The sequence below is a fragment of the Colletotrichum costaricense genome (assembly GCF_030867565.1).
Source record: "Colletotrichum costaricense strain IMI 309622 chromosome Unknown Scaffold_9.1, whole genome shotgun sequence".
In the NCBI taxonomy this organism is placed as follows: domain Eukaryota; kingdom Fungi; phylum Ascomycota; class Sordariomycetes; order Glomerellales; family Glomerellaceae; genus Colletotrichum; species Colletotrichum costaricense.
Genome location: NW_026848238.1, coordinates 1,880,791 through 1,895,222, shown reverse-complemented (window position 1 = coordinate 1,895,222; position 14,432 = coordinate 1,880,791). Strand labels below are relative to the sequence as shown.

The 14,432-nt window shown below is 47.7% G+C and overlaps 4 protein-coding genes across 4 annotated transcripts; 2 read left to right on the top strand and 2 right to left on the bottom strand.

Moving 5' to 3' along the window:
• Window positions 1-1,246: 1,246 nt before the first annotated feature.
• CCOS01_09442 (uncharacterized protein) lies at window positions 1,247-3,112 on the top strand (the record flags this gene model as incomplete). The annotated part of the gene is made up of 3 exons (XM_060457601.1): window positions 1,247-1,298; window positions 1,355-2,110; window positions 2,169-3,112. 3 exons carry the CDS (start codon window positions 1,247-1,249, stop codon window positions 3,110-3,112), a joined length of 1,752 nt encoding a protein of 583 aa, XP_060312301.1.
• Window positions 3,113-4,121: 1,009 nt separating this feature from the next.
• CCOS01_09441 (cycloheximide resistance protein) lies at window positions 4,122-4,826 on the bottom strand (the record flags this gene model as incomplete). The annotated part of the gene is made up of 2 exons (XM_060457600.1): window positions 4,122-4,590; window positions 4,660-4,826. The coding sequence occupies 2 exons, from the start codon at window positions 4,824-4,826 to the stop codon at window positions 4,122-4,124; spliced, it is 636 nt and encodes a 211-aa protein (XP_060312300.1).
• A 592-nt stretch (window positions 4,827-5,418) lies between these two features.
• CCOS01_09440 (tetratricopeptide repeat domain-containing protein) lies at window positions 5,419-8,996 on the top strand (the record flags this gene model as incomplete). Its single annotated transcript, XM_060457599.1, has 7 exons — window positions 5,419-5,477; window positions 5,529-5,748; window positions 6,307-6,484; window positions 6,543-6,559; window positions 6,675-8,140; window positions 8,232-8,729; window positions 8,792-8,996. 7 exons carry the CDS (start codon window positions 5,419-5,421, stop codon window positions 8,994-8,996), a joined length of 2,643 nt encoding a protein of 880 aa, XP_060312299.1.
• Window positions 8,997-10,712: 1,716 nt separating this feature from the next.
• Window positions 10,713-12,538, bottom strand: CCOS01_09439 (uncharacterized protein; the record flags this gene model as incomplete). The annotated part of the gene is made up of 3 exons (XM_060457598.1): window positions 10,713-11,613; window positions 11,667-12,109; window positions 12,164-12,538. 3 exons carry the CDS (start codon window positions 12,536-12,538, stop codon window positions 10,713-10,715), a joined length of 1,719 nt encoding a protein of 572 aa, XP_060312298.1.
• Between the last annotated feature and the right edge of the window lie 1,894 nt (window positions 12,539-14,432).

Below are 14,432 nucleotides of genomic sequence, written 5' to 3'. Positions count from 1 at the left end.
AATGTGGCAGGCAAAATGGCTTAAGAAAGTTGCCAAAGCGCAGTCATTATATATGCAACTATGAGCTTCATCTGTATGTGGGGAGCCTAGATGATACTTATTGCCTTCTTTACTGGCGCTTCAAAGAAGGCAGAGGATGATTGAAGCCAGGACCCGACACTTGCCATCCTCCCTTGGATACCGGTCCCGGTGGAGTTCGTGTCTAGGTATTTCATGTTGCTTCACTTTTTCCGCAAATTCTTCGCTCACATGTAGAATCTGGAGCTCAAGACACGCATGCTATTCGTCTTCCATTTGAGCTCAAAGTTGTGCGGAAGAAGGTGGCTCTTCACCAATGGGAAGCAGACGGGTTTTTAGAGGAAGCAGGCGCCTGCTAGAGGAATGATGATCACTGGGCTTTAGCCTGTACGAATGGTGTATTCTACGTTCTATGCCCTTTCCCGAATAACCACAACTCCTTAAATTCAGTTCTAGGTGAAACTTCTCATATGTATCGGGAATATGGGTCAAATGGGAGCGCGGATTTTCTTGAACCATAATGCGGGCCGGCTTCATGAAGTGGGTCGTATCGGGCCGTCCCCATAAAATCGTCGGACCGTCGCCAACGACTTTAGACGAAGGACGGAGAGCCGGATCCACCTATATTGTTTGATCCTAGAGTGATCGGGGTTGAACGGCAATCTCTAATGTTCAAGGCAAATCCACATGCATTCTGCACTGGCATGTTTTACGAAAATTAAGGCTACGGTATTACGTGACATGTCCATGCCTCGGGATGCAAAGCAAGGCTTCTCACCAAGCCACCGAAATTTGTACCAGCCAAAAATAGCGCCTCAAATTCTAGACCAGGGTCTCTGGTCCGATTTTGACGCTGAAAAGTAATCCTTGTACAACCTCGACATTTGTGTAACCACACTCTCTTATCTAAACCGCACTGGTGACCATGTTGGGGAGTTGGAGCTCCGGTTGGCGCTTCCGCGGCGTTTCGCCTTGGGAGGCCGCCCCAACCAAGCAGGCTGCGTGCTACAGGCAGACACATTTGGATCTGCTTGTAAACCTCTCTCGTTTCTTCTTGTCTTTATAAACGCATTATCCCAGACAACAATATGGCAGCGCCTGTGAACCAAGGGCATGTAGCTCGTCCTAGCTCTCAACTCTCAGTACCAAGAAGTTACGGAGTGTAGCACGAAATCTCGGCAACTACCTCCCATGTTCTTCCAGTGGTTCAATTCTTATATTCTGTAGAATGGAAGAAAAGCCGACCTTTTCGACAGCGGCTCGGCCGAGTCTCATCCGAGGTGAATGACATCCCCCCATTGTGAAATATCCAAGTGCAGGATTAACATTGTATCAGCAAGGGCATCTGAGGAGCAAGTGTACGCACAGCGAATCGATTTCAAGTCCAGAAAACATAGCGGAAACTCGTTCTACACTTTCAGCACTCTCGGCCCGCTGTCGTCATTCTTGGGGGCGCCCTATCACCCATCCGGGGAAGACCAACAATCTGTTGAATATGTTGAAAATGCACCTAACGGCGATGCCTTCGTTCACCTGCGGACATATGTCCCAGGGGCTAGCAGCCCCATTAGACACGATGTGAGAACTCTAGAAGAGCTCGAAACGTCCTTAGACCAAATAAACTCCTGCCACGTTGGTGGCACCATCGTGTTTTTAAGGGGCTATCAGCCGGCACGATGGCTGAATGTCATTGGGCATAAGCTTTCTCTCGAGCCAGAGTTCTACCGTCGACATCTTCATTTCTCTGCCGCGAGCCCCTTTTCTCAGGAACAACAGTATTCAGATGCGTCTTTACCGTCATCCAAGACCCAAATGATGCAGTTGAAACTTACAACGCTGGGTACACGATTCGCTCACAACAACATCAAGCGATCGGAACAGGAAGAACAAAGAAGGCTTTCAAGTCTACGAGAGCAGATTTCCAGTCTTATGAAGCAATATCTTAAGAGCTGGGACCGATATGGGCCTGAACTTGAGCATGGAATGTCAATGGCTAGAAACTTCTTTGTGCTTGATCGCCAGCATGTTTCATTGGAACAGACGATATCAATTTGTGTGACGGACAGGCAGAACGATTCCAAACATTGGACTGGTAAGTATTATCAAAGGTACCTTTCTTCGCTATAGCGGCAGCATCTGACTTGGGCCAGCGGTCGTTTGGCTAGACTTCGGAAGTGGGTTTGGACCTGATGACAAAGGTCCCTGGAACTCGAAGCTTTTGGAATACACAGGCATGCCTGTTAGGTATTGGGCTACGACACAACATCGACCTGGGATTTTTTTCGCCGACGACAAGACTTTGGGAGGCTCGCGACCATGCTATCAACAAACAGACGATGATGAGAGCTTTGTATCACAGCCAGCAACTTTCAAGCTATTACATGAGGCCTTCGACACACTTCTTGATTGCGACACAATGCTAGAGGATACTTATTACAGCCTGAGCGGTATTTTCAGATTTGCAGTGGCTTCCGAAGCGCAATTTCTGGACAAGTTGCAGCATCTTCTCGAAGAGGACATGCAGCCCGCAGTTCTTGCCGAGACAGAGTTCGACAAAAGACTGACGATGTGGAATTTGGTGCACAACAAGCAGATCCTCGATCGACATGTGCAAAGCCTGGAAGAAATATGCGAATTTCTGGAGGCGAAAGATAGTAATAATTGGACCACGGCCAAATCGGAGAGTGGGTTGAGGAAAGCCGACATGTCACATCGGCTGATTGAACGCGACTACCAAAAGATGAAGCGCCGGGCTATCAGGCTGAGTGAGGATTACTTGCAAAGTACCTCGATGCTGGCAAATGCGGCTATGATTGATGATTCTCAAAGAACCATCTATCAGGGAGAAACCGTGCGGAAATTGTCGACCCTTGGTTTCTTCTTTTTACCACTTTCATTCTCAACATCGATATTTGGCATGAATCTACAAGAGTTGAATGAAGGTAGCTATGCAAAGCTTGGTATTTGGATAGGCATTGCTGCGGCATCTCTCCTTCTCGCCTATCTGATGCTTCGATGGTCTTTCCATCGCCAGATGATGGTTGTAGCTTGGCGAAGGTTAAGAGCCGTACAACAGAACCAGAGTGACGTTTGAAAAAAGTCACAGCGAAGGCAGAGGAAAAACATGTAGGCTTACTGTATTTCGGATATCTTTGCTATCTATGTATATGGACCTTTAAAGGCAACTGGGCGCCAGCTTTCCTCGTCCACAAGTACATAGTCATTGCAGCAGCACAAAGCAGTATCTCAATACCAGCAATAATCGTATTCCCCCATCCATAACCAACCTTCTCGTAAATTGGGAAGGTTGACAAAGGAATGATGGAACCCCCTATAGACGAGGCAACAGTGAAAGCGGCGCCTGCAGAGCCTGAAAAGCCCGGTACGGACTCAACGACGAAGATAAGTAGCGAGAGCTGTTAAGACATTCGTCAGCATTAAAACACTAGCAATATACAGGCTTCCTTACCTGCACAGCCATGTAGCCAAAGCCGAAGAAATATAGTCCAATGATGGGTACGATCCAAGGTGTGTGTGTTGCGACGGACCATCCATACCATAAAAGGCCTAACGCTGGAAGCAGAAGTGCCCCCGATGCTAAAAGTAAGAGACTGGCATGCTTCCTGTCTTCATCCTCCGGAAATTTCGTCGCAACGAACTGCATCAACTTTTTTGATAATGCCAGTGCACTGATCCCCCCAAATCCTATTCCCAAGTATGATAAACCCACGGTTAAAGCTGGAAATCCAAAATGGTTTTGGTAAACAGTGCCCAGAGACGACAAGATCATGTTGACAGTTCCATTGAAAACGCAGATCATGAGGAGGGGTACCAGGCAAGTCAAGTGGCTCGCGACTTTGAGTGGGAGAAGCCATGCACTGCACAGACTTCGGCGGAGGTTATCGAAAGAAGGTAGCCTCGCTAAGAGTCCTCTGACATGGTACTGTTGATTCCGGTGAGACTCATGCGGTTCTGACGTCAACAAGCGTTTGATTGTTGGTTGATGAGTCTCTGGTAACCAAAATAACAAGCCAACTGCAGCAACAGCAGCCTGTCATTGCCACGTCAGTGATTGCGGCACGGCACGGATAAATGGAAACGGATCATACCAAGATGGCAGCCAGCCAGAATACCCATCTCCAACCAAGATTTCCATTAACTATACCACCTAGCACGGGGCCAAGGGTTGGGCCCATGATGGTTCCGAAAGAGTAGAAAGCCATCGGTCCAGGCCTTTCTCCCGGCCCGTAAAGGTCTGCAACCACAGCTCGCCCTATCGCCATAGGAGCGCCACCGAAGCAGCCTGCCAGGAAACGAAAAGTGATCAGGCTTTCCAGGCTGTTGCTGCGGGCGCACGCCACCGTCCAGCCAAGATAAGCAATGATATACAGGCGATATATGCCGACACGCCCGTAATGGTCGGTAAGCGGCGCCAAAATGAGGGGTCCGACGATAAACCCAAGAATGTAGACTGTAACACAGAAGGATCCCAGAGCCTTACCACTCCCTTCTGGCCGAAAGGTCTCCAGGACTTGCGGGACGCTGGGTGCCAGCATCATCGAGACAAGGAATCTGAACTTTGGTCAGTCCACCGAACAGCCTACCTTTCGGCATTGAATGGTTCTTTAACAAGAGACATACGTGAGACATTCGCAGTATGCTGCTAGGCCCACAATGGGCCATTTCCGCAATCTAGGCCATGATTGTGGGTTGTTGCTTGTTGATGCTTGCTGGTCTTCATGCTGCTTTGGAGTAGGGTAAAGAAGATCCTGAGACTTGGAGTCGCTAGTAGGGGAATTGTCCGACATGGTAGATGGGAGCCTGGTGTGCCGATTCAGAAGCACAAGGTGCTGCCTCGATTGCCTGAAATCTTCTGGCGGGCAATCGCTCTATTTGTTTGCTGGTGACGGGGGCGAGCACTTTGCCCAACATCGCAACTGTGCAGAGCCAATAGAACACCACGCCCGGGTTTTTCACGGCTTTTGTGCAACGAGACGTCCCTGCCAATGTGACATACTACCTTATGCAGATACACACTGGGATAAACTGCGCCGCACCAACCGTCTTAAACGGCCCAGCCTGCTGCTTTGATGACGATGTCTGTCTTAAGATCGGAGTGTTAGTGGTGTGTATGATGGAAAGCCATCAATCATGCGGCATACGGCAAGAGTACAAACGTAAGCACACCTACGTATGAACCACAAGGCAGTCTGATAGGCTATTTTCCAGGGCTATCGCTCACGCAACACAACAGAAATGAGGGGTCGACGCGTTTCCCGAGCAAGAAACGATAAGCCACAATTGATTTCAGTCCCGGAAAAAGCATTCCCAGCGGCATCCGAAAGCAACACGCTCTTTCCCGAGTCACCAACCTACCGTGAATGAAAACAGGGCCCTCTGATGGCGATTTCTGTGGTTCCCAAAGCCGGAACAACGGCCAAGCCAGACGCGAAGCTCCGGTAGGTCTCAATTCTTCTATGTCTCACACCTTTCACACTAACGTGATGAAGAATCATCCTAGTTCCTGGCGTGGGAACGTCGCCCCCGGTGGAGGACTGGGGGTTTCTCAAAGGGGTCTGGAGCGAGGAGCTTTCAATCGACGGTAACCACATTGATGTCTCGGGGCATTATCCGACTGTCAGCGATGAGACCAGATTCAGCGTTCAGCAACTAATAGATACTGGAAACGAACTGAGCAAAGTCCTGGACAAGCTGGCAAAAGAAAGCCCGGTGGGCACCAATTCTTCGAGCGATATCTCTCGTGTCTTTTGCTAATACTCAATATTTCGCACAGATACCCATCATCTTCGTGACGCATAGCTTAGGTGGTATTGCATTGAAACATGTCAGCCATTCCGGTTTCTTTCCTACTTTATGATTGTGTGGAATATCACTGATAGGAAGTCACCAATAGGCTTTATCACGACTAAGTCATAGAGTTGAAAGCAGTGGGCCGAACACAATTAGTCTTGTGACCGGTATTGTCTTTGTGGGTTGTCCGCATGGTGTTGATCCGAGTCATCGTGAAACACTCAAGAATAATTGCTCTTACCTGCTTCGACAATGTCTTCAAGGCAGGTCGATCAGGAAGTTTCTAGAGATGAGGAATTGGGAAGAGAACATCTTGCACGTCAATAATATGTTCACTAGCTCCCAATTCAGCTTCCCTATCCTCAGTATCTACGAAGGTCGGCCCACCATCAAGAGATCCTTCATTCACAACAAACAACAGACTGTAATGCCCCGAAGACTTTCGAATTTGTGGCTCTCTCACTAATCGTTTGAAAGATCGTCAACTCACAGCTGGCCAGAACGGACGCTACTGTTGAGAAGCTAGTGGGCATAGATGCAGATCATTTTCAGGCTTGTTATCTTCTTGAGTGCGGAACTCCGAATTGGGAAGTCCGGGCATGGCTCCGTCAAAGGATCAAGGCAGTCGTCCGGGCTAACGAAAATACTACGGGATGTATGGTCGGCTAAAATGTCTTTTCACCATGGTAACTTGCTGACTATCAGCTCTACAGCACAGCTTTCATCCAATGTTCTAATCCAAAGCCCACGGAATAGTATTGGAGCGGAGCAGAAACCCTCTGTATATGCCCTGCAGCAAGGTGATTACATGACCCATTACTTTCCCCCTGTGCTCTGACTTATAGATCATAGCCTTTGGCGCAACATCTTTAGATGACGATGCTACGACCCAGGTATCACTGCCGACACCAGATCCGTCGAGCATGGAGTCAATTTTCCGTGGGTTTTCTAGGTCAACCGTGGAACTCGCGCTTCCTTGTCATATGATGGAGCAATTGTCTCTGAATAGAGATTTCCTCGGCCGCGTAGACATCATGGACAAGATTGATGCCGCGTTATTACCAGCCAGCATAAGGAGCAACTCACCGGCAACACAAAGCCAAACACCAACCATAGCAGCGGTTTTCGGTGTAGCCGGCCTTGGGAAGACTCAGCTTGCATCGCAATATGTATCCACCCGCAAGCAGAATTTCGATGCCATCTTCTGGATATGTGCTGAAAGTGCCGAGAAGCTGGAACTTGACTTTTGCAAGATAGCCACTCGAATTCGCCTTGTCCCGGAGAACGAGCCCAGCAACCCGACATCAGCCAAAGAACTTATCCACTCATGGCTCGCTAAACCAACTTGGACAATTGGCGGTAAAGATGATCACGTCATGTCCCCCAAATGGCTCTTGGTATTCGACAACGCAGATGACCCTCAAATTCTGGACGATTATATTGATGTAGACGGGCCAGGGTCGATTCTCGTAACGTCGAGAAACCCTCTAGCCTGTGATCTTCCTGGTAATGTTGTTCCGATACCCCTGCCTCCTTTCTCAGAAGAGGAATCCCTGGAGTTCTTGAAAAAGACGTCCAAAGGCCTGATCAGGTCCCCCAAAGATCACAATACCGGACGCCAGCTACATCATCAACTGGATGGGCTCCCTCTCGCTCTAGCTCAAATGGCGGGCATCGCGAAGCAACAGTTTCTTTCATTCTCTGTCCTGAAGCAGCGATTGGACGATCATAATGATCGGGGAAATCTTTTTGAGGTCCAAATCAACAAGAATTCTCGCGGCAATCTTTCATCCTTGTTCACGATGGATGGCTTAGGTGCTGAGCCACAACTCCTTGCTGCCATCATTTCTTGCTTTCACCCTGACCACATTGAAGGGTCCATCTTCGATAACCTGTCCTCAGACGATATCTTTGGGGGCAACTCACCAATGAATCGCAACGACTACTTCAAGGCAAGAGCGACGCTCCTTTATGCTTCAATCATCCGAGAGAACAACGATTGCACAGCGACACACCTATCGATGCATCGAGTACCTCAACAGGTTATCAGAGCCAATTTATCCAAGAATCCAGAACAATTAGCCAAGGTTTTCTCCATCGCGGTAAAACTTATTCGCAGCACATGGCCGATGTTACCATTTGAGCAAAGACATGCGAGGAGACAGGGGCCTGTATCACGGGAAGTGCTCAGTGATCATGTCAATTCTTTGCATTACATGTACGAAACAGAGAAGTCTCTTCTCATGCCTCGAGTTGAATCTTTTGAAGACACCGAGTTTGACCTCGGCACAATTCTGCAAGAAACAGCCTGGTATGTCTTCAAAGGGGTTGGGGAAGCTCTAGTCTTATTCGTTACTTTTCCAAAGTCTTTGATGTTTACGAGCTCACGAATATCAATTTAGGTGGCTATACGAGCGCGGCAACTTCCTCAAAGCGCGTGAAACAGCTGCAAAGATACTTCTGTTGTGCGACAAGTACGAGGGTGTGGAGAGATGGCTCGATCTATCTGCTCTTGTGTACGACGTCATGGGATGCGTTGCGAATGGGACTAATCGCCCTGAAGAATCGGAGAAGTTTAACTCTAAGCAGCTGATAATCCGAAAGGAGATCTCCGGCAAAACGGGTAAGGAAAACTTCCAACTAGGATACGCATTCAATCAGATGGGATGTTCCTTGATGATGTTCAAGAAGTTTGAAGAAGGTGGTCAAATGTTCCGGCAAGCATTGGACATCTGGCATAGGGTGCCAGGGTATCGGAAAGGTCTAGCTTTGATGGAATACGCCAACTTTGGTATGAGTCTATGGCTTCAAGGGAGAATAGGCGAAGCTGCTGAGGTCCTTGAGGAAGGACAAAGAGAAAGCGAAGAAGGTCTTGGGAGATTGAGCATGGCCTCATTCAGGTAACGCCAATTGACCCCAGAAAGTCTCAACTTTTCAAAGGTTCTCTAACAGATTATTGTAGGCCAGGCAGAGTACTACACGCACTTGGAAACGTTCGACTCAGCCAAGGCCGCATGGAAGAAAGCGAGCAATTTCACAAGGATGCCCTCAAGACGTATCAGGGAGCTGTCGGCAGCAAGTATCATCGAACGGCCGACATGTGCTACAAGCTAGCACAACACTCTGTTCGGCGGGGTGATAGGGTTTCACTTAATATTGCCATGTAAGAGACATTTGACGCCTGGGCTTCTAGTGCTGATTCAAATGTGAAATAACCAGGACATTAGTTGATCAAGCTCTTGTTACCTATGATGCCAACGAAGGCGCACATGTGCCCGAGATCGCGCGGGCCACCTTCATGAAAGCAAAGATTCTCTACAAGATGAATCTTCTTGATTATCAAAATGAGGACACATCGCATGAGGAAGACATAGAGTTACTAGAGAAGGCTCACCTGATGTATAGGCAGCTTGTTCCGTCAACGCGGATACTGCCAGGGGCATTACGAGAGTCCCATTTTGAGGATTTGGTAACATTCTGGTCTAGATAGTGCTTTCCTCGTGTGCTATTTCCGCTTTCACTTCCAACGCAGACTAGTTTGATAGAATAGATGGAGTCTTTCTCTACCAGAACAGCGCAAACATTGCCAAACTCTAGGTTTCCTTCGCCAAGAGACTCAGCACCCCTTTAACCTATTACTGAGCGCAGGTCCATATCATTTGGCTTGCTACAGATCAGCTAAGTGGCCGCTGACAGATGTAAACCTAATTCGTTCCTTTGACACGATGTGAATTAACAGAGTTGAAGCTGTCAAATCGTTAGGTGCATGAGTGATCAGAGTGGTCAAGATCACAAGATCAGCTATATTATAGTAGCCTCAACCGTCAAAGATCTTCAATCACTTAGCCAGCCTTCATTCCCATTTCATCGAATTCCTAACAATATTTTTAGCTAGCACTATCCTGATGAGTCAGGAACATGCAATATTTTAACGCCATTTCAGATCGTCGGCCGAATTCCAAGCTGAAAAATCCATCGACGCAGAGCCCTATTGATGTTAATACATGGTACTTATAATGAGTATCTCCGTGAGGCTTTAACTTACTAATCGTGTTCCTTCCAAAGATAACTAGACAGGATTGAGAGAACCTGCTAAGGCATAGATCGTAGAATCATGTTTTCGAATACCCTGCGGATGACGCTGACTCCGTGTGTCGGCGTTGTATTAAGTCCTAATCTTAGTTGAAATCGCACGACCATGATCATCTCTCTGGAGACTTGACTGAACTCTTATGCAATGCAAAATTTCCCATCGTCTTCCATGCCTGCCGAGATTATTGTTAACTGATCTATCGTAGTTCAACAGCAATGGCGCTGCCGCACTTGTGGTTTTACTCTGGCCACATCCCCCGTTGCAGATTTGTTGCATCGTTGATACATTCAATCTTACCACGTAGAGTAACCCTTGGATTGGAAGATCCTGGTATTATCTGCGCATCCTGGTATATTATGTGGCCTATCTTCTTGACATACTTAATGTCAACTACATTTCGACTCGGTGAACACTCCCATGCTATGCAATCGATTTTTGAGACTTCGATTGGTCATTAAAAGATGCTAGGTTATCACCAGCATCATTTGGAGATATCCAGACGTCTCTGTTGAATTTCAAAAAGGTTTTATGGGCTTGTTGAGGGCACAAGCATTCTTGCGTACTTCGTTAGGTACCTTAGTCCCAAAGGGTTACTTACGTGCTATGCTTTTGCGACATTTCTATCACACAAAGGAGAGAGCATTCTAGAATGGAGAGGGTGTCAGGGTGTAATTCTTGGAAAACTTCCGAATTAATCATGTCTTCTAGTAGTTAAACTTTAACTTCGTCGAACGGACGTAATTATGACTGCATCACACGCTTTCTGATATTATAGCAGGATTAGTCCTCCTCAACGTCCCCCCCAGGTTGTGTGATAGTGTTTGGCCAGTGGCTGCAGAATCTCTCGCTCCACGTCCTCTTGGAAAGAACTTGCAGTCGTTGTGAGAGAAATTGCCCCAGTTTCCCGAACCACTTCACACCTTAAGCATGCTTCTACTACTGTCTGATAAGCCAGACTGACTTCGTCCTGCAAGACTTTCTGCTCCAAAATCGTCATGGCGGTATCATAATCCTTTGCATCTTCGCTGATCTCCCCGATATCTTCCACGACTACGCTGCTATACATCTGCTTTGTTCTTAATCGAGACAATCTCATCCCCATCGCTAACTCAATCAACGCAAAACCCAGCCGAATTAGCAACGGTTCCCTCAGGGATTTCCAGATTACAGCTGGCTTCTCTGTTGCTTTTCCCCGGCAATTTGGTGCTAAGATAGTCCGTGTCATGAAAATTTCGAAGTCCCTGGGTCCATGCTCCTTGATTGAGAAATTCTTCCATGTCCACCATCTTTCAATCCAGGACGTTGACCAAAATTGCACAATGGCCAGCGCAAGCCTCTGGGCAATATCGTGGCGACTTTGGCGGGACAAAAGCCAGTCTTCAGTTTCTGGAAGCTTCTCATCAAGAGATATGACTTCATCGTCAGGCATTCCTGGTTCCATGAGGCGTGCTGCAAAATGTCTGTCCCCGTACCCAAGTGTACCAATTGTTTGATACGATCTCCGGTTGTTTCCGACATTCCCATGTAGACTTTTCACCAGTTTGCACATATCGCCAATCACGTAGTCCTTAGATTCTGAAAGCGGACGGTAGAACATGATGGGAAGTGTGCGGGTAGTTCGTTTTCGGTGATATTCCCTGCTTTTACTCTTTTGACTGGATCGAGACCATGGTGTCTTGATATTATCCTGGCTTCTGTAATGTCAGCCTCAGATAGATATTATAGGTAATACAAAGCTTCTTACCTTGGAGTTCTGCTGAAATCCGTCTGTTGAGGTATTCCAGGGGCTATGTTTTGTTCCTTTCTGTCGGATTGCACCTCAATTTCGTCACCAACATGGAAATACACTTGGTAATTGGTGTCCCCATTGATGTTAAGATCCACTCCGTGTCCCCTGCTACATTTGCAACGGTAGCTATCTTCTAGAATTCGTGAGAATTCGTTTATGTGCGTTGGAAGTACGCATCTTGGTCTCGTCATGTTGAGGATCTGTCGTGTTCGACCTGAAGTCCAAGATTTCTGTTCAATCGTGATTCGAGGCTGTTCGAAAGCCTGTACAAGCTGCTGTAGATCCTTGTTGTGTTCCTTGAGTTTTTCAAATGATTTTTGAAATTCTGAGTGCGGCATGTTTATTCTCATCTGACGAAAGTGATGCTTCATCCGACTCCGACGCGTGCCTGGAAATGTCTAGCCAACTGTTAGATTTGCCATGATGATTGATATACATAAATCTGGGCTCACAAGATCTGCTTGGCCGCTCTCAAGTTGGCTACGTAAACTAATCATTGTCTTTTCGATCTGCTTCAGGACAGACTCTAGCAACTCAAGTTCCCTTGTACCAAGACGCTTCCGCAGTCTGGTTCGAAAGGATAGATTTTGCCAAGATGAGGTGCCGAGTAGTCTGATCTCCATGTTGGTCAAGTTATCGCCGATACCTTCCTCATTTTGTTGAACAAGCTGTCTTGCACAGCGTTCATAGATAATCTGCTGAACTTCAAGTTTAAGCAGAAATAATTCGCGGTCATCGCCGTTCTTAGCCGCGTTGTAACCTTTGACAAGATTAGCAATAATTGGCCACAGCCCGAGGACTAATCCAACGGCCTCGATGCCCGACATTTTGCACTCGAGTTGTGAGATAGTGAGTGTTAAAGACCGTACACAAGAAGGGCGATATGAAGAGGAAGATATATTACCGTAGTATTTGTTGGTATCACGTTCTCCAAAGTAATCCAGGGCGAAAGAGCCTTGTCGGCCGCATCTTGGTTGAACCTACGAATGGGCTAGCGCTCTACACCCACACCTACTTTCTTACCATCAGTAAGGCATTTTATGCCGATGATGTAGGGTGAGGTCCATTCGTCACAAAGTCTAGTCCTAAGGCAGTTTCTGAGGTTAGGTCAGACCCCGTCGCTGCGGCTCGCCGCTCACTATAATGTAGGCAGTCATGCCCCTCTTCTGCAAGTCTCCTCACTTCCGTCACCGAACAGGATGGAGCAGGTGATAGTGGTGATCCTCATGCCAACTCGACACGCTCTGCATCAGACTACTCCTTGTTGCACTGCATGCTTACTGCATTCAATCTGCAACTTTCGTAGGCTCCGCACGCCCGGATGGTGACAATGATAATGCATTTATTGGTCAAGCCTCAGCCGGCTATAACAGTACCGTATACCCCATTCTGTACTTGAAAAGCACGGTACTTTCCATTCGCAGGCTGTAAGCATTCCGCCTCGCACAATCATATCCAGTCCTGTGCTGCGTCCCAAGGCACACTGCTTAGCGTGTTTACTGCGTTTACCTCTCTTCTCACGAAAGAGGGCCGGCAGAATGTTGCCCCATAATCTGAAGGTCGGTCTATACGACTCCTTTCGGTGATCTTTTCCAAGATCTTTCCAACTTCAATGCTTCGTTCGCCATTAAATTGACCTCTGTACTGACCTGGACTCTCCCTGGCTGTAGTTCACGGCCACATGATGTATCCTCGTTTCTCATCGACAGAGTATGCTACCATACGTCCTGGCAATGACCAGAAGGCAGCTTTCGGCGAAACCGCTCTGATAGCAGCCAAGTTCGAAGAATGTTGCGAAACTCTACAAAGTATCTGTACGATTTGCGAAAATCTGAAGAGCAACCACCCTGATATTGAACTTAATGTCGCTGGTCAAGTTTTGACAGCATTCAGAACCTGGGGCCATGACATCGGAGCATCCAATTACAGTTTGGACCGAAGTCTCCGGTTGAATCAAAGGCTTCGTAATCAGGTCGTTGTGCTACTGAACGTCTTTCAAGATGAACTGAAGCAAGGTAATTACCACTCACTGCGCCGACCTCGGGCTTGTTTGCATCTGACCCCTGCTTTTGACTGACGATAATGGCATGTAGACATTGAAGCGCTTCAACATGGAACCTATCAATGGAACGACATAGATTTATCGGATCCTCTTTTTGACGATGCAATGGACACAGCAAGCCCACTGCAACAGACCGAAAGCACACGCATAGCTGCTGAAATCCAAGAGGTCTTCCTGTGTGCGGAGGATTCACTGGATCAGCTCAAGTCTCTCAATCCTGCCTTGAGAGAAGCTTATCCAGAGGACCTAGATGACGTCCTTGGCAATCCGAATGCTCCCAACGACCTGCTGAATAACCCATTGCGCGAACATATAGAGTTGACTAGATCAATGTTTCCCGGCGCATCAGAAGTCTTGATAGAAAGGCTTGGACGGGCCAACTGGAGACGACAACAGTCCCTGCGTATCATGCGGGAGAGACGGACCAATGATTCGAGTATCAAGACCAGGACCTCAAGACCGGGTTCCCGGCAGGGCCTTCGGCGCGGTATCGCTGTTGATGCTATTAGTTTCCAGCAGCCAAAGCCCTCGATTCCTCGAATTGAAGAGATTCCAGAAAGAACACACAAACACGGCTCTATCTCTGCGTCTGACAATAGCTGTTCATCACGTGCAGAGACTTCCGTGGCACCGTCCCGGCTCCCTCATCCCCATTTCCC